This window comes from Ptychodera flava, chromosome 13, assembly GCF_041260155.1.
Source record: "Ptychodera flava strain L36383 chromosome 13, AS_Pfla_20210202, whole genome shotgun sequence".
Taxonomy (NCBI): Eukaryota; Metazoa; Hemichordata; class Enteropneusta; family Ptychoderidae; genus Ptychodera; species Ptychodera flava.
Window position 1 is genome coordinate 20,802,571 of NC_091940.1, and position 19,200 is coordinate 20,821,770.

Genomic DNA, 19,200 nt, shown 5'->3' on the forward strand with positions numbered 1-19,200 from the left:
ACCGGAAATACTTCCGTATGTTTATTATTCAACAACTCCAATGTGTTTCCGCCATTTTTTGAAAGAGTGAAAACAAGTGCGTGAAGCCGCTACCGAAAACAAAGTTTTCTTGCTGTTGTTTCACGGAGAAAACGGCACACTGCAGCTCAGTAGGCAGACAATAGAAATACCGTAAAACTACACAAAGCAGAAGATGACACTTCCACCGGAGAAGATTTCAGAGCTGAAGCAGATAATTCACTCCCAACTGTCGCAGGTATGTACGAACGTGTAGAGACGTACGACCGCGACCGTACAGTGTACGTACGCGCGACCCAGCGGTGCGTGTTGCGACATGGAGGCTACGACAGCTCTATGGGATGCTACACGCATGTTCAGGAGGGAGCATCAGCGATCATTGCATTATATCATTTAAGTTACAATCATTGTGAACATCGTGTAATTGTCGAATGACATTCGTTAATATTTTAGAAGCGAGCCATCAATCCAAAATTTTCGAAGGGCCACGAGTAACTGCAACTTTAACTTTAATGGTGATTTGTTTCACAACTGTTGTTTTGTTGCATGTAATAGTAAAAATAGCTTTAAGTTCTCAATATTGTATTCCAGAAAGCATGTAAAAACATCATTTGTTTAACTTGACAGCACAGTGTCTATGTAGATAGGTGTAGAATGCACTGTTACACTTTGTTCACATTTGAATTCTAGTCCGGACCAGAATGCACTTGTCAACATTGAAAACAATAACAATGCAATCTACAAATGCACAGGCTAAGTTGAGAAGCTCAACACTGTGTATTTGAATGTCCAGGTAGAAACAACTTGTGTCTATCCCCTAGCTGTGCATGGCAGGGCTGTGTGTTACCGGCATTATACGGCTGTGGTGGGAGGCCATGTAACGCCGGTAACACACAGCCCTGCCATGCAGAGCTATTTATCCCCCTGATTTTAGTTACTGCACAAGGGTATTGTTGCTTTGCCTGCCCTTATTCAGCCAAAATTCCAATGATCCAACTTACATGAAGCATAAAATAATGCTTCATAGTCAAATTTCACCTACTTAGCAGCCTGAATTCTAGCTCTGCATGGCAGGGCTGTGTGTTACCGGCATTATACGGCCTCCCACAACGCCGGTAACACACAGCCCTGCCGTGCAGAGCTACCCGAATTCTTGCTGTAGTTCCCTTATAGCCCACAACTTGCCCTGCCAATTTTGTGTGGTGGAGAAAGTTGAGGCCCCCACCCCACCACACCACACTACACAATCTGAATCATCAGGAAAGGTGGAATTTGGAACTACGGCAACGCATACTATGAACGTTTTCACAACGTTGATTAGCAAGATTTTTAAAAAGTTTGACAGATATTTTACCCATGATTCATATCTGTCATAGTATGCTTTTATTAGTGAAATAAAGCACAAGCTGGAAGAACAATAATTCTAGAGATTAGGACACACACCAAAGAAGAAAAAAATGAGGAAAAAAGTAACAGAATTTGTAATTATATGTTCTCGTTTTCCCCAGATCGATATCCAGTCAAGGATTAGGGAAGTACTATTGGAAACAATCCGCAATGAAGAGCAGTTAAATAGATCCAGAGAGCCGATATCTGAAGAGGAACTGCTTGAAGCCCTCAGGCAGAGAGGACTTGTAGACGATGTAATGAGACAACTCCAGTTTGACAGTATTCCAGAAAAACCTGAGAGGGGAAAACCATCAACTCATTTCAGAGATAAAGACGATAAGGTCAAAAGAGTTCCCTTGCAGAAAGGTTAGTCATCATTGACCCTTTCACCACTATGGTTTAGCCCAATCCCATTGTTTTGTCTTGTGAAGTTGGATTCAACAAAGAAAAATAGGGGTGAGGGTTACTCTTAAAGAAGAACAGTAAACTCAACCATGAACTCCTTTAATATTGATTGAGCACAGTCATTGAATGTCAAATAAGATGTTGATGGCACTGCACACAAATTTTTCAGCTTGTAAAAGTAGCTGTCAGCTCATTATGTACTTCTCATAGTTTTCTGTATCTGTTTTGTTTATCTGTTTTGTTTGTAAACAAACTCAAAGATATGTTTTGCCAACCGGTGTTTCAGCATAGTTTGACAATCTCAACAACATAACCCACTTAATAAATAATATATCATTAGCGAAAATAATGCACAATACAGAAACGCCATGTACCTTGACATTGAGTTTGAAACTTTGCCCAAAGATAAAGACGAAAACATGGCTTGGGCTACCAAATTCCAAATAGTTTTGTACAAAATAGGAGAGACACAAGAGAAACTATTATAAATGATTTTATTTTTTTAAAATTCACTGACTTGAACCAAGTCTGAGCAAAGATATGCTCATCTCTGATGATTAAAAGAGTCAGTGGCCATCATATTAGCCCTTCTTGTGCATACATGTAAAACGCATATGAAAAGCATGAACAGAACCAATGTTGTAATGTTATCCAAGCCTGCCATTTTAAACTTTGACGGGGCAGAGGTTTCCTTTTCCCTTTTCTGACTTTCCTCATTGTTCTTATATCTGTAAAAATCTGTAATATTGCCACAAAGGGAAACAAAGTGTTCGGAAAAGTCACATAGAGCTTAAGTTACTGTATGGTACATCGGCATGTTTCCTCATTGAGATCATGACTGAATTAATGCTAAATTTAATCCTTGGTCTGGTGCTACCTCAGACCTTTTTGGCCCTGACCAAATTTGCCCATATTATGAAGCTGGTTATTGATGATCAAATGTCATTTGTTTTCGTACAGTAATAAACTGAATGTGATTTCATCTGAATGCTCAGTTTGCTACTATCTGTAATAGGGATAGTGTTTCAAGAGGCAGTTTTCAATCCCTCGTTGTTGACATTGACTGTGTGTGATTTTAGTCCTTTGTTCTCCTTTGAAAGTTGTGCACAGCTAGTCAATTTGCTCAGTGATAAAACTGATATGAAGAGCAGAAAGTAGGCAACGAAAAATCTCACACATATATCTCTATTTATCCCAAAATGCGACTGTTGATGACATTACCATCCAACAAGATGCTGTGAAGTTTGACCTTGCTCAACTTGAGTTTGGTAGATGTCTCTAGCAAAATGTGAGAAATGTAGATTGGATCTTTTATCCTCAAACAGTTGCATCAGGACTTATGTTAGACATACCCCTTTCATTTCAGCCAATATTGATCCGACCAGGCGGTATCTCTACTTACAAATTCTTGGCGGCAAAGCCTTCCTGGAACACCTCCAGGAGCCTGAACCTCTGCCTGGACAGGCAAATGCCACATTTACCGTTCACATCAACATCCGAGGCCAGAGATTTAAATCCAGACCCACGGCATGTGCGTGTGAGCCGGACATACAGGAGGGCTTTCTGCTGGAGCTACATAAAGAAAGTGCAGGTATGTGTGTGGAGAGATATCATGATCAACTACAATGCTAGTTTAGATACATGTGTATCTACCATATGTGCCCACTGGAAAGGAAGCTTCAGATTTACGCGTTATTCCGTTTCTAAGACAGACATGTGGTAGTGTCTATTTTACAGTGGTTTACTGTTTGCAGTGCTGGAACTACTGTCTAAATTGCAGAGTTGCCAACACTTTCAGGTGTAATTATCATCAAGCCGTAATACCAGGCCAACAGAATAGAAATCAACACTGTGAAGGTTTAAACCTCGTCTGCAAGGAGGTCAGATGCAGTCAAAACATCACCACCAGTATCCACACAAATCACACTTGCAAATGATACCCTCTGGACAGTTTGTTGGATGTGTGTGGATGTGTTGTGTTGTTTAGACTGCGCGTAACCTCCTTCTAGACAATGTTCCAACTTTCGCTGAATTGATTTCTTTACTAGTGACTGATTTTACCACCTTGACCATAATTACCCTGACAGTGTTGGCAACTCCTCAAGGTAGACAGTATGTCTTCTTCCCATATCGCCAACAGTTCATCAAAAATCACTTCATTACATGTAAGTGTACAAGTACGTCATATAACCCTCTTACTGTTGTTTACTACCAAAAATTCTGAAACTCGTGCCATGGCAGTCCTATCATTTCTCAGTCTAATACCAGATATCTTTTGATTCTCGTGCTTTCAATCCTATGATTCAAGTCACACACTTCAAACCATGGAATTCATGTTAGGTCTTCTTTATCAAAGGGTAATACATGTACTTGGTTTATTGATCCTGTACTGTCAGGCTCACCCAAAACCATGTTGTCACCGCAGAACACTTTCTGATTCTCTTTACCACTGTACAAGATCTAAACACTCTGATATAATGCAACATATTCTCTGCATGATGCTTTACATTTGATAGAATTTGAAAGATGCAATGTGTCCCAGCATTTAAAATTTTACGCTTCTACAAGGTAGTTTTTCACAAATCAAAGCCCACTGCTTCACATTCTGCTGGTGGGACTCCAGTCACTAGCGGAGTGTATGAGACAAGTTTATCATTTTACAACGGTTGCACTTGAAGGTGATGCTGCTGGTATGGCCAACACCACCACCATGCTGTCCATCTGTGATCCCATACACATTGTGCTTGTGAAGACTGACGTATCGGGCGACACAACTCTGGTCACGTCTCACCACCTGGAGTGGAGGTCAGTCCTGGCCGCTGCCAACGGTGTCAGGAATATGCCAGTGGAACTCATGGGTGTGGGTAAGTTAACAGTGATGTAGAGAAGAAATGGATATTTTTGTAAAGTATCAGTCTTTTGCATGAGAGTCACCAAACAATGCACAGGTTTGGAGATGGGATTTCTCAGTACAGAGAACATCTTTTTTATTTCTATCATAAGTCCTATGGCAAAATTATGTCCTTCCTAATACTTTTGACAGTCCTGATGTCTAATGTTGAGTTGCCAGCAGTGAAATATTTTCTGACATTGTTGCAATAGGTTATACCCAGAATTAGAATGGACCACAAAACATGGGCAGAATGCACATAGAAATATGTGTATTTCCATTCATGTTTGGTACACATGGCTTGGTTTGTATTGCCATCACATGATCTCTTAGGCGTACTGATATTGAATCTGTAGAACACATTGCATCCTTTTTATTCCAAAGTAGAACCATTGCAGTGTTTGTATGTGTGCCTGTCTGTTTTCACCTGTGCCTTTGTCATTGTTGATAAAGCAACAGGGATTTGAGGTTTATCAAAGTCCTCGAGTGTATCTCAGTATTGTAGAATTTATCACCATGTGCTGCTGCGTGTGCATTCCTTTCAGGCACTGAGTCTAAAGTTCCCGTTGGTGTGTTCGAAATGAGATTAGAACTGATACCAACTCCAACACAACTGCTTAAAGATGACATCATCACAGCTCAGGTAAGTTTCAGCAGAAGGGAATCAACAGATGGGAAGAAATACAAGGGGAAAGATGCAATAAGATTAAAGTGTTGGATGGGAGAAAGTTAGGAAGGGTTGAATCATCCCACTCAGAAGATCACAGCTATTTAGCACCAGGCTGCTAACTTTTGGCGAATAGCCTCAGTTGTGGAGAAGCGATATTATGATGGCAACTTTCCTACAATGATATTTGCAAACTTGGAAAACGTTTTGTTATAAGCTGTTAAAAGGTTAATGCAATGCAATGTTTTTTTTGCATTTTCGTTCTGTTCTTCTAGAATTTAAATATCAAATATTTAGTATCTTGTACAAGAGTTAAAGGTCAATCGTAAATAAATATAATAAGTAAGTAAATGTATACTTGATGTTCATTACAGTCTTGTTGACTCGTTTGTTCCTTTTCATTCAAACAGGTTGCATTAGAAAGAAACAGAACAGCTGAACGGGAGAGGTTATTCCTGGTGTACGCCAAACAGTGGTGGAGGGAATACCTTCAGATCAGAGCCACTCACAACAACAGACTTGTCAAAATATTTGCTCAGGTAACATGCTTTCCTGCTTTCACTCCAGATCACTGAAAAAAGTTGATGAAAATGTAATGTGATTTCATGACTGAAGAGTGACATGGAAGATGGTAAATGTGTGGTTCATGCTCAGGAAAAGCTGATGGCCAAAGCAGTCCATGTGTGCAATAGATTGGTAACATGTGCCTTGCATTCTTTTTCAGTTAATTTTTCTTATCTATAGATCTGTGAATATAATTTTAGAAGTTTGCAAACAATAACCAGTAAGATACATTGGACAGATGCATTTTTTCTGGTACACTGTCACAGACAGCAGCAGTATGTATACAGCGTAAGAATCCTTACAAAATAAAAGGTTTAATTCTTTCAAATCAGAGAAAATTTAGTTTCCCACTTTCTCCCAGGTGGGAATTAGTTGTAAGCTACTATTAACTTACCAAGCAGTATCTACATCTAGTTAAAACGGAACATTAATTGCCCAGGCACCAGTCACTTTTATATCCCAAGTCCTTTTTAGTAGTAACCCAATACATGTTCTGTAAAATGCTATCAAACACAGTAAACAGTGCAGGAGGTAACTACTTTGCTTTACTATGTCAAGCATGCCAACTGGGCAACCCATGACATGTTGCAACCAAGTCTTATCATTGACTATCATTGGGAGAAAGAGAGGATTAATCAGTATTTTGTCAGTATGGAGTTTCTATAACACAAGCAGTCAATGTTTTCAGCGTATTGAGCTTTCAGTATTTTGTTTGTAAATCATCCAGGATGAAAATGGCACAAACAGACCTGTGTGTAGTTATGTAAGACCACGCCGTGCTGGTAGACTACTGGACACTCCAAGACAAGCTGCTAGGTTTGTCAGTGCCATAGGCTATGAGAGGACTGCTACAGTGGGGAGCGGGGTCGCCAGAGTAGAGTTGTGGTCGTCCATGCACGCATTTGTGTGCAAAAACAAAGGTGTAAGTATTGTGCGAACTGTAGAGGGCGCATGCCCCTATGCATGTGCTGTTTCTGAAGCAGTATCCTCATGTACTCCTGAGTCCTGTACGTGAATGATTAAAGTTAAAGGAACAGTAATTAGCACAATCATTTTCTACTGTAGGTTGTTTTTTTTTTCAGAATTTACAAATACATGTTTGTACACTTATTTTTTGTGAACATCTGTATCTGTCCACTCGACTCCTGTAGTCATAGTACTTTTTGATGCTACCATACTTTCCTGACAATCTTATATCATGATATTGAATCAGAAAACAGAAGTAGATTTTCTTTGATCAAGTAGGTCCCCCACAAAAACTCCTTTGGAAATGCATTCTCGAAGTTGGACTGTGGATTCAGTGGACCAACAGTAGCTGTCCTGCGTAATTTCCCAACCTACTATACTGAGATTTTCCTATATTTGATGCTCAAAATGGCCCCATGCCAGCGTTAACTCTATGGGGAAGATAACGTTTTTCCATTTTTGAAAAACTAAGGCAAAAAAAGCATTTCTCATGCCAAGAGCTTTAAAATGAACCCCAACAAGTGGTAGATTAGAGAAGTATTGATAAAATTTGAGAGCCAGAATATCTGTCCCTGAGGCACATTCTACCTTAAATGACATGCAACAATTTATTGTGACATTTATTGACTTTTCAGGATTGTGAGGACCATGCTGTGCTGCTATGCAACCTTCTCCTAGGCTTTGGTTTGAATGCGTTTGTCTGTGTCGGAACCAAGGGCAAGGGAGCCGCCCACGCCTGGGTTATGACGCTGTCACCGGAGGGAATGGTCACCTTCTGGGAAAGTCTCACCGCTCAGAGGTACTGTGTATGATTTTTTTAAAATTCTTGACCCCAACTTACCTGTAGACACATCCACAATCACCATTGATAGCATCAGGTTTTGGCCAACATGTGGTGGTGAAAGAGTTAAGTTCTTCTGGTCTTCGCAACAGTTGATCGTGTATGCTTATCTACAAATTCAACATGAATGGTAACTAGTTGACGTGCTAAAAAAAGCATTTATGCGCACAAAAACATGTTATTTGAATATTGTAAATATCATTTTAATGCATTTTACTGTAAACGTAATTATATGAATATAATGATTTGCTGTTACCCAAAAAACAATTTCCTGTAACCTTTAGTTTATATTGCCATTGAATTCTTAATGAGGCCACTGTGTTCTCAAAATATTGGAAAACGTTCAGAGTAATATTAGGTGATTGGCCAACAAGTAATTATCAAAACACATAAAGCAAAACTTGATCAAAGTAAAGTGTATTGTCTTATACCTTTTCTGTACTTGTAATAATTTACTAATGTCCTGACAACTTGTCTCATCAAGATTGAAAAATTCAGTGATTTCTCTCGACTGCACAAATTGCATATTTCAAGCAATAGTCTGCTCTGAAAAAAATTTACCCAAAGCACAGAAATTGCGCAGAAAACCATAGACCCAAAACACAGGCTGAACATAGCAAGCAGAAAGGTGCTAGTGACCCAAGAGTTGTAACCTGTGAATTTTGTTATTCTTTCTGGTGATATCTCTCCCTCTGAAAAGTCAAAATTATTGCCTGTCATTTTGCTTTGGCGACGTACATGACGTGGAGTGTATGCAGTCAAAACAACGGCCTATTTTGTCTTGTGGTTTGGTCTCCATGGACATTGGTGTAATTTCATGTTCATGTTTTGATAGAATTAAAGTTTGAAAGCAGAACTTGAAACTGCCGTCTAAAATTTCAAGTCTGCCCCATGATAGGCTAATTTTGATGAATGGGTCACAAATGGTTCCCCCTTTCCATGAACATGCAAAGAAAACAAGCTGAGTATTAATGAAAGATGACAGTGAAAGATTTCAACCGACTGTATCAGTATATTTAGAGAATCATGCAAGAATTCATACTAAGGACTGTCTCTCTCATTTCTGTTAAATGTTAGGCAGATATCCCTTTCTTTAAAGTCTGACAGTTTGGGCAAGGCACTGTCCTAGATTAATTTATCACCCATGGCTCAGTCAAGTCCATATAAATGTGTTGTTGCAATTCACTATATTTTTTTGAACAGGTACATTCACCGTCCCATAAACCCTGATGACCCTCCAGCGGAGCCTCAGCCCCAGCCAACGTACCCGTACAGAACCATTGGCTGTGTCTTCAACCATCAGCATTTCTATGCCAACAGCCAGGTAATTGAAATTAGAGAGAATATATATTCTAATATGATTTTGAGTATATTCCATGTATTTAAACTCATCCAGTCAGCAATGCATATTCACACATTATTGTGACAAAAGCATTGACGGAAGTAGCTTGTCAGGCAAAAAAATTTGAAGAGGTCAAATTGACCGACTATTTAGTAGTTATTTAATATGCAATAAAAAATTTCTGATGCATAAATTTTGGCAGGCCACTTTTTAACAGCCCATCTCATCTAACCACTTAAAGGGAAACCTAAGTCCAGCGACATTGACCGTTTATCCCTTCCAAAGTCACCCTTGAATAAATTGCAGCTCAAATTTGCAACATAATTGCAGGCGCCGACGACTACGGAGCGACGAAAAGAGACATTGAAGTAGACGACATTTATGGAAATGAGCTCGGAATTCCATGGGCGCGAAAGGGCTCATGGGAGGAGCGTGCGTGACGTCATCGGCGATACACGAACGTGTGTAACAGCTTACCAAAGCATTGGAGTCTATGACTGCAGCAGTGCAGTTCTGCACGTTACGACTCTTTTATGCTCAGTAGCATAAAAAATGATTAACTGTTGTTCACTTGAGTGCAAAAATCACTCAACAAACTGAGTCAGCTTTTATCGTCGTCCCACAGAACAGCTTTTTCGAAGACAGTGGCTAAAGGAAAGTCGGGCGAGTTTTAAAATCTTTAAAAGATAAAAAGTTATGTTCTACTTCTTTCATGATGATTGTTTTATAAGGGATTTCGGGATTCTGATACCGATACAAGACTATACTACACAATGCGGTTCGTATCTTGACATGCTGAGTCAGCCTACTATCGCCGGTTTTAACCAGATAAATATTAATATTGGCGATTTCGGGACTCTAAAATCCGAAGACGGAAACTACACAAAGCGTCTCTTATCTCGACAGCCAGGGTCTGCGAAATCGCCGATATATACCCAATAAATATAGTCAATTTCGGGACTATATCTGGTAATATTGATATAACAAGATATACTGGAATGACTTCTCGCCTATTGTGTCTCGGCACGGCGGGTCTGACAAATCGCCGATATTATATTTACCCGATAAATATCAATTGCGCCGGGACTCCTAGACTAATGCAGACGATTCAGTGTGGCTGTTTTCGGACGACCTCGGTTTTCGGACATTTAATGACATGCTGTTCGTTGTACTCACTTCGCTCTGTATTGATAGTGTTTTACAAGTCATGTGACAGCATATTAAGTCAAGTGACGCTGTTGTCCCGTTTCGGATATTTTTTCGGTAGAAGCTATTTCGGGCTACAAACTTAGCCACACCGTTCGATACAAGGTGTCGAACGCAACACACAGAGACAGCCTATGTCCAATATTAAGCGCCATACACGTCGAAATAAGCTTATAGTTGAGTCGTCCATGGATTAGACGTAAGTAATTTATCAATATTTTTACAAACAGTTTTCTAAACACATCGAAATTGAAAATCGGGGGTTTGAAGTTTCAAAATATCAATATTTAGCCCCTATAATCACATTCGAAATACGACGTCCGATTACTGCGATAGCAGTCCAATTACTACGCACTCAACATGGGGTCAACAATTTGGCAACTTTGACCCCCTAAATAACACTTCCGTCCTGTCAACAGTTTGAGGATAAGCGCAATAAAGTTTCGAAGGATATGGTAATAAGATTTCGCAGTGCTCGTCATTTATGAAACGGCTTTGAGCGAAATTCACTACCCTGTCCGAAAAACTGTCACTAGATTTACTTGCACTGTGTGGTGTCGGCACGCCGGGTCTGCGAAATAAGATATTTATCCGATAAATATCGGCGACTTAGGACTTTAACTCTGATACTCTAGACGATACATTGTCAAATTGAGGGTAAATGTCCGATGTATATCGGAGATTTCACCACCTAACAGATCCGACTACCTCTGTCCGACTCTAAGTTCAAAAATAGCATCCATGGCCGGTAGTCAAGAATACTGTATGTTTTACATTATTAGATTTATTCATGCACGAAATACATGTTTTACATGCAAAGCATTTGTTCATTAAATGTCCACACGAACTTTCATACACTACTATCGGGACTTCGTCGAGAGGGCCGATCGGATATCACCGTGAGTTTGGGAGGGCCTTGCACGAATTACATTCTGTACAGGTAATGGACTTGAACAGAGGACATATCGGACATCATCGGGAGTTTTGACTGTCTTTTTAAATAGCGGGCAAATATCCACTATATCGGAGATTTCATCACTTTGTAGATCTGAGTAAGCCCGACTTCCTAAGTTCGAAACGAACTTCGAAAAATAGACGACACTATAGATTTGTCGAATCGCGAATAAATATTTTCCGATACATATCGGAGATTTCGCAACCTTAAAGATCTGGCCAAGCTCGACTTACATGGTAACACCATAGACCCTCGAGGGTCTATGGTAACACATACAATCAGTCAATCCTTCCGTATCATTCACGAACCAAAAATTAATTTTAAGCGACTGGTAAAGAAAAACTATGTTTTAGAAACGTAGCGTTGAAGGATCGCAGGGTCACTCAGTGTCTCCAATTCAGTTCGGGGTCTGTACAAGCACAGTGACTCCCTTCGTGGAATCATACACAAAACGCAAACAACCAAATATGAACGATGTGTGGAGATGCTTTCATGATATCTTGGTTCAAATTAGTATGGTTTGATTTCAGTCGGGGAAAATTAATACTCGATGTCAGAAATATCGCTGTCCGAACTCTCCATAGTCGTCTTACAAACGCGCTGAACTGTTTACAGAACTCCTTCAGCTGCAAGCTACAATCGTCTGTATCGCCGATGACGTCACGCACGCTCCTCCCATGAGCCCTTTCGCGCCCATGGAATTCCGAGCTCATTTCCATAAATGTCGTCTACTTCAATGTCTCTTTTCGTCGCTCCGTAGTCGTCGGCGCGTGCAATTATGTTGCAAATTTGAGCTGCATTTTATTCAAGGGTGATTTGGAAGGGATAAACGGTCAATGTAGCTGGACTTAGGTTTCCCTTTAACAATAACAATACGCCACCCATTTGAAAAATGTTTCAACTCCCATGTAAATGTAAAGCAGTAACATTGCCATAATTTAGATTGGTTGACATACAGATGGCTAAACCACATTGATGGCACGCATGAAATTTCAATCAAATTTTGTCCAGGAAATGGGTGAGAGAGTTGAAGGGAAGGTGCAATTCAAAAAACATGTAGACAAGCTGAAACTTACCATATGTATTGAAAAAATTAAAATGGAACCTAATATCAGAAATACTATAGATGAGAATTTCTGCAAGAATGATTTTGAAAAAGTTATCCAATTAATTCAACAATAAGTAAACTCATACACTGTTTTACATTTAATTCGTCACTGTGTCAGAGGTAACTTGTGTCGTTTGTAAATTCATGGCTTTGTACACTTGCACCCAATTCAGATGACGCCCTCAACAAGCAGTAAACCTTCCCTTTTGTTTTCAGACTCTTTCATCACTGGTTTGTGTAACTTTATGGGTGACAGATCAATTTGTTATTTCAGCCAGGCTGCTACAGTAAGGGCACAACACCTTCTTGCCAAACTTTTGTGCAGCAATGTGTTCGGATCTAAATAATATCAGCATAAAATTTTGTAAATTCATTTAGTAGAATAGATTCAGATGTCCCACAATATGTAATCAAAGTAGGACTTGACTTCACACAGGTCATTCAAGAATGTTGTGCATATTCAGCTTTGAAGTGTGGCCTAATTACAGAAAATCATCAAATATACAAATGAGCAAATTATGATATGTAACACTCATCAAGTTTCCAGTATATGATTTAATCTAAGTGTGACCGGAAGATGTTTTTGGTAAACGGGTTTCATAAATGTACTTGTTACATTGTCATTGTGTCTATCGATGGATGTGATGTGTCTTGACACCACCACTGCTCAGGTAAATGGCATGGTCAGCAGTCATACTAGCACAAGATAAATTTCCCTTTCGAAAGTCGCCATGGCAAAGTGCAAAATTGTGCTGTTTCAACAAAACCAAGACTGTCGTGACTCACAGTACTGTAAATTTCCCATAATTCATTGCGATTTGTATCCTCAGAGATTCCCCAGAGAAGTCTACCAGGTCTCCCATGTGTAGACAAATTCATAGACTAGTTGTAAAAATTCTGAAAACGTACTTTTAAGAACACCATTCTTCTCAATTCTCATTTTAAATGATTTGGAAAATTATGCAAGATTGAGAGAGGAGATAGCATTTTTGTAAAATTTTCCACTGATTGTGTCTTCAGCCATACAGAATAATGTGATGGAAAGTAGGGAGACCAGTTGCACCTGTTTTTTGAAACAAAAAAAAGGATATTGATTTTTTCCAATGGAAATGACAAAAGAAATTTGCATTCTAAGTTTTCTCAGAGAATGACCCCTTCAGTTCGTCATAACTTGCTACCTAAAAATCATGGCATTTGTAGTACCTACAGAATGTGACTTTTGTGGTTGTTTAATGGTTATTTGGAAACTTTTGCTGAAATTTCTAAACGTACTTTTACTGGATATTATTTAACAATTATTCTGATGCTGAACATTGGTGCTTACATGCAGAACTGAAAAAGTTTTAGAAAAGTAACCTTCATGGATACAAATCAAAGAGAATTGTGGGTAATTTATTGTACTGTGTGACTCTCTTCAAGTAATATCTGGTGTTACCTTATTCGTGTGGGAGATTGCTTACTTTATCTGTCGCTAGCTTCACAGACAGTTGTTATAAAATTAAAAAAATTTTAGTCCACATTCACACTGTATTTGTATCTGGCATCTCTCAGTCACTGACCTTGTTCTAGGTCAACTAGTAGGGCATCAACTGGGCCCAGGGCCAACATTAACTGTTCACACACAATATGGGCCCCTGTTGAAAATTTGAATCGACTCTAAACCCACCCTTTAAACCTAACATAAATTAGGCTGGCCAAGGGCTGACAGCGTCACATTGAATTTTTAAATACCTGGCTGACACGGGAGCAACCTTAACTCTGCAGTGTGAACGTAGTATATATTACAATGATATCATGTGTTTTATGAAGATACTCTGTCAACCAAGTCAATTCTCCAGAATGTTAAATAATCTCTGGCAGATGTTCAATCAAAGAGATATCGCAATCATGTTGCCAGATGCTGTGCTCATGACAACCTGGTTACCCTCTGGCCATTCAGGAAAACAGAATAACAAAAGAGATGTGGTCCGCTAGATGTACTAAATTTATTTGTGATATAACTTGGCTTAACATGTCCAGATAGGCAGCTTTGTGTTGCTGTAGTGTACATGTACGTATTAAGTTATTTTGGAGGCTGTGATCTCAAACAGTCAAAGTCAGTGTATTTTTACTTGGATTGTTAGTTGTTGTACTGACAGCTCTAACCATGATATGATGTACCGATTGGTTAGAATCTTCAGAACGCACAGGCTGTCCACATCACAGCGATCCTTCACAATTCTCCATGGTGATACTGAGATACACCCATACCACACTCACAAGTGATCATCGAATCGAAAACGATTACTGTAACCAAGCATGTACTTCAGTGCTTTTTGGTTCTTAATGGGGAATTTGCATCGGCCCCACATCAACATTGTTTGTGGTATTACTAAGCATGCTGCGCGAGTCAGCTCAGTTCAGTGAACAGCTGGTTGGCACATCGGAGCCTGAAAAAAGCAGTCACCGTTTACACTTCATGATAGGTTTAACCTGATAATTTGAATGTACAATCTGGTTGACAGCTTTTAGAGGTGAATCAGTGTACTTTTAAACCTGCAGACAGACACCTCATCAAATTTGCAAAAGTTGGGTATTGCTTTATCAAAAGAAAGGTTGAGTTACATGTAATTACAGTACATTTGATCAGTATGCATGTCGTTGTGACAATTAACCAGACATTGGGTTGGTAACACTGCTGGTGAACAGAATTGTCCCCGAGGTTATCGTTCGCCCAGTTAAAGCGATGAAATTCGTTTCTTCGCTTCGATAAAGTGTGTATGTGCGATGTATGATAGTGAGCATGCGTGCGTGAGTGCTTCACGAACTCTACAACGTGTTGAGCGGTCTCAGTCAGAAAAATGTAACAACTTAGCCGGCTATTGAACCACTCTTTTTGGGAGTGGAGATTTAGCCGAGTGGTTCTGTCTGTGGCCTCTCAGCTAGGCGACTGATGCCGTATGTTGTGGGTTCGAATCCGATTGAAAACTAGCCGTATTAACCAGACATTGGATACGTGTATAGCACTGACCATTCAGGATAGCAAAGGACACTTCTGCGGGTAGTTATGATCACATGCAATTTTTTGGGGGTTTTCTTGAAGTTTGCTGTTAAATCAAAAAAAAACTTGCACAAAGTTCTTTTCACATAAGTTCTGCAGGATATATAGTCTTTGTTGTTTTAAGGTGGAGCTGCATGTTGCCAACACAGTTTTTTTCAAAGCAATATTTTTCATCAAAGATGACAAGGAAACCCCCTCATACTATATATTTTCAAAAAGCAGAGACTCTAAAGTTTAGTATTGTAGCAGTAGTTTACTCAAAGGATGAAGTAGGTGTATATTTGGTTAAAAAACCTCAATTTTGGTACTATTAATGATAAAAATTAATTTAAGTCAAAAACTTGACACTATTTTCTGAAATTTAATATTTCACTTGAAAAAAGAGTATATGTAGAAAAAAACGACTATTTTATTTTGCATTATCTATCCTCATTCTAAAATGGCAAGGGTTTAAAGACTGACACTCAAAAAAATTGTTTAAAATCATGATTAGCAAAATTAGAATGCCTCTTATTCAAAATGTAAGAACTTTATTGCCAAACAAAATAGTCATTTTGTTATATAGCATTTAAAGAACATAATGTGAAAATTTCAGAAAATTTGACCCAGCCAGAGCGGAGTTAAATTCTTTGGAAATATCCAAATTGGGAGGAAAAAGAAGCCAGGAAATCGGGTAATTTGCATACATTTGCATAAATTAACACTTCTTTATCACGCAACTTTCGACTGCTTGACAAGCTACAAGGTGAACCCAACCAATATTTTAATCTTTGGTCAACAAATTAATTAAAATTGAATAAATATTTGCAAAAAGTGATTTTTTGAGCAAAATATGCTGTGTTGGGTGCAGCGCCCCCTTAACTCAAAATTCAATGGAGGAATATCAACTATGTCTATCTATTAATATTTTCTTTCTTGCCAGGCATTTCAGAAAGTTGCTTGATTCGTTTGTGATATCTTGTAAAAATATCAGTTTTATGGTCAATACTTGACCTTTTGAGAGTATTTAGATCGCACATAATTGAGTGAAAACCAAGAGGTGTGCCGTTCTCATGGGCTCCCTAGAATAGTGCCAATGTGCCCTGCTTGTTGTAGACTCCCTAGACTAGTGTCCATCAGCATGATAACAAAGAGTATCGTTTCAAAATTCAAAACAGTCTGGTCATGAAGCATTAGCTTTTTAAAGATCGCGTCCTGGTTCTGGTTGATTTTACCCTCTCTACGTATTATTTTATTGGTTTGTTTAGTTTTCTTTTTTATCTTATAGAAAAAAAGATGTATGCTGGATTAAATTTGCAGCCACTGTCTTCCCATGTTCATGTCATGATGTCGGAGGTCAATGCAAAACGTCAGTTTAAAGTTGTACGTCATGGGTCTGCCACTGTGCAGATAACTTTCTCTCCGGGGGCAATGGCCAACAACTGCTCAAAATTGATGACAGTGCTGAACTCTAAATATAGCACCAGAGCCTGAACGAAAATAAAACAACAGAATTAAGCCACTTACAAAGGACGAGTCTCCGTAAATCAGGTGCAGAAAATAGCTGCACTCCATAAAAAGTCTCTCATTAGCCCTGCACGTTGTTTTACTGCCATATGGCCGAGTCTCTGGCTCCAGGGCAAATCGTTAACAACGATGAACATCAACTGAGATTAGACTGTGGATAAATTATCAAGACCTTGTGCAGAGGTGTTTTTACTCAGAGAAATATGAAACTGACTTTCACGTGAGCAGTAAATAGCTTGGTCTGAGTGCGCGTAAATTTAAAGCCATGTCTCTAGGCTTTTGTTTGTTAGTGATGAGGTCTTAAATCGTCGGCTTAATATAGAGAATTCACTTCAAATATATTTACTCTCCAGGTGATCTAAATGAGAGTGTTACTATAAAAAATATAGTCTGGGTTGTGAAATGTGCAGGTTGGGGAAACGCTATGGATATTTATTTAGGCTAACAATCACTGCTGATCGTAAATGTCGTGTTCCTCACCAAAGACTGTGCATCTACGATAAATCTACTTACTTTTTTTGAACGTTTCATGATCATCAGTCACTTCTCCAAGGAACGGAAAAAAAGTCCTGTGCAGTTTGATCATTGAATAGGTTTAGTTCTGTATGCGTTTACGTGTGCGTTTGTGTGTATGTGTGTTGTGTGCGTTTGTGTGTATGTGTGTGTGTCAAACATGTCAAACTCTAAGCATTCTATTGAAACTGTATCAACTTATTAGTGCTGTTTTATGATGAACGGCTCCCAAGGGTAACATGTCTATAAAGATGGCAGCTTTTAAACCATCCCAGTTCCAGTTTTATACAAAATTGGCCATGGCCTTTGATTTGAAGAATTCTCAACGACATGGTGGCTTGACAGCCATATGGAATTCTGTTGCCAAACAAATTGCATGTAAGAGGTATAATGCATACTCCTTGTGTGTTTCCGTGCACTTAGTACATTGTCCATGCAATGGTGGAGGATGCCAAACACAAAATGTGAACCAGATGGCTACGCTGAACATATTTGATGGCATTATGATGATTTTGAATTTGACCTTTATGTTCAAAGATATAGAAATGCTGCTTACACTAACTATTCTAACAGATGTCAAAAAAAAAGTATAAAATCATCCCAGCAGCGATATTATATTATTCAGAGAAAGAAAATAACCCATGGAATGGGCTAAACCCTGAATAATGATAATGAATAATAATAATAATAATGATGATGATGATGATGATGATATTTTATTGCATGCTTGTAAATATAGGATTTATATCACATTTCTGCCAATAAAAGTGTAAATAAGTTCAAACTTTTCTCCAATAAAGATTAAGTAGAATATAAAAGTAGGGCTGAACAAACAAAAGCATAGGCGCAAATGCACGGGAACATAATAGTTCTATGTGCATTTGTACATGTACATGTGGGTTTGTTTGAACTGCGGTCATGTGACCTTATGGGTTTACTGAGTCTGTAGAACATCAGGCGTCCTTTTTGTTCCAGAGTAGAACCATATTGTGCACAGTGCTAGTAGTTAGAAGGACGTTAATAATAGTGATAGAGGCTTATTGCATGAAATGCTCTCAGCTTGTAGATTACCAATGTAGGTGAAACGTGCCGCAATAACTACTGTATCAGTACAGTATACGTAGGTAGGATGCAGGTGAATGTCGTCCGCTGCTTGAAAATGGAGTGGGGCTTTGGTCCTTTTGCAACTATCTCCATGTATTTAAACATTTAACGAATTTTTCTTGCTATCTTAATGCTCTGTGTGCCCGCTTGAAGCTTTTATGCAAGTTGCCGGTAAAACAGTGTTTTATCTCAGCCATCGTGTGCTATCTGCTAATCAGAACAACACATCGACGTGAGTGATATGCTGATGTAATATAATTTGTCTTTTTTCTTTTTTACTTTCTTTAAGTGTTCAACAGTATGAATCATCAGTCGAGTGTACATTTTGTCTCTATGTTTTGCACACCTGTACCCGGGTACATGGATGATTTTGGCAAGCATCAATAGTTCAGTTTCTCTAGCATTTTCACAGCAGCAGAACAAAAAGAAAGCCACGTGGTTACTTTTCACAAACTACTAATTTTAGAAGACACCCGGAGTATCAGAGCAGCTTTAACTGAGCCCGGTAGATATATTTATTCTCTTATCTGTACTGAGCTCAGTGGATATATTTATTCTCATGTTTGTACACCGGTTGTTGCTGGCTGTGTTCTATTTGCGTGTCCATATTAGGAAACAGTAAGTGTGTGTGTGAACGAACGGGTTTTAAATTCATGTAGTTTTTTTTTGTCAACAATGTATGAGTC

General features: G+C 38.9%; 1 protein-coding gene across 1 annotated transcript in view; it reads left to right on the forward strand.

Annotated features, from left to right (window-relative positions):
• The first annotated feature begins 33 nt into the window (after window positions 1–33).
• The window catches only part of LOC139147776 (centrosomal protein of 76 kDa-like), a 29,049-nt gene continuing 9,882 nt past the window's right edge, over window positions 34–19,200 (forward strand). The window contains exons 1-9 of the mRNA XM_070718975.1: window positions 34–256; window positions 1,527–1,773; window positions 3,179–3,403; window positions 4,491–4,676; window positions 5,248–5,345; window positions 5,780–5,908; window positions 6,661–6,855; window positions 7,535–7,698; window positions 8,944–9,064. Of these exons, the coding sequence (XP_070575076.1) occupies window positions 194–256; window positions 1,527–1,773; window positions 3,179–3,403; window positions 4,491–4,676; window positions 5,248–5,345; window positions 5,780–5,908; window positions 6,661–6,855; window positions 7,535–7,698; window positions 8,944–9,064 (1,428 nt within the window). The 5' untranslated portion in view covers window positions 34–193. The remainder of the gene's footprint in view (window positions 257–1,526; window positions 1,774–3,178; window positions 3,404–4,490; window positions 4,677–5,247; window positions 5,346–5,779; window positions 5,909–6,660; window positions 6,856–7,534; window positions 7,699–8,943; window positions 9,065–19,200) is intronic.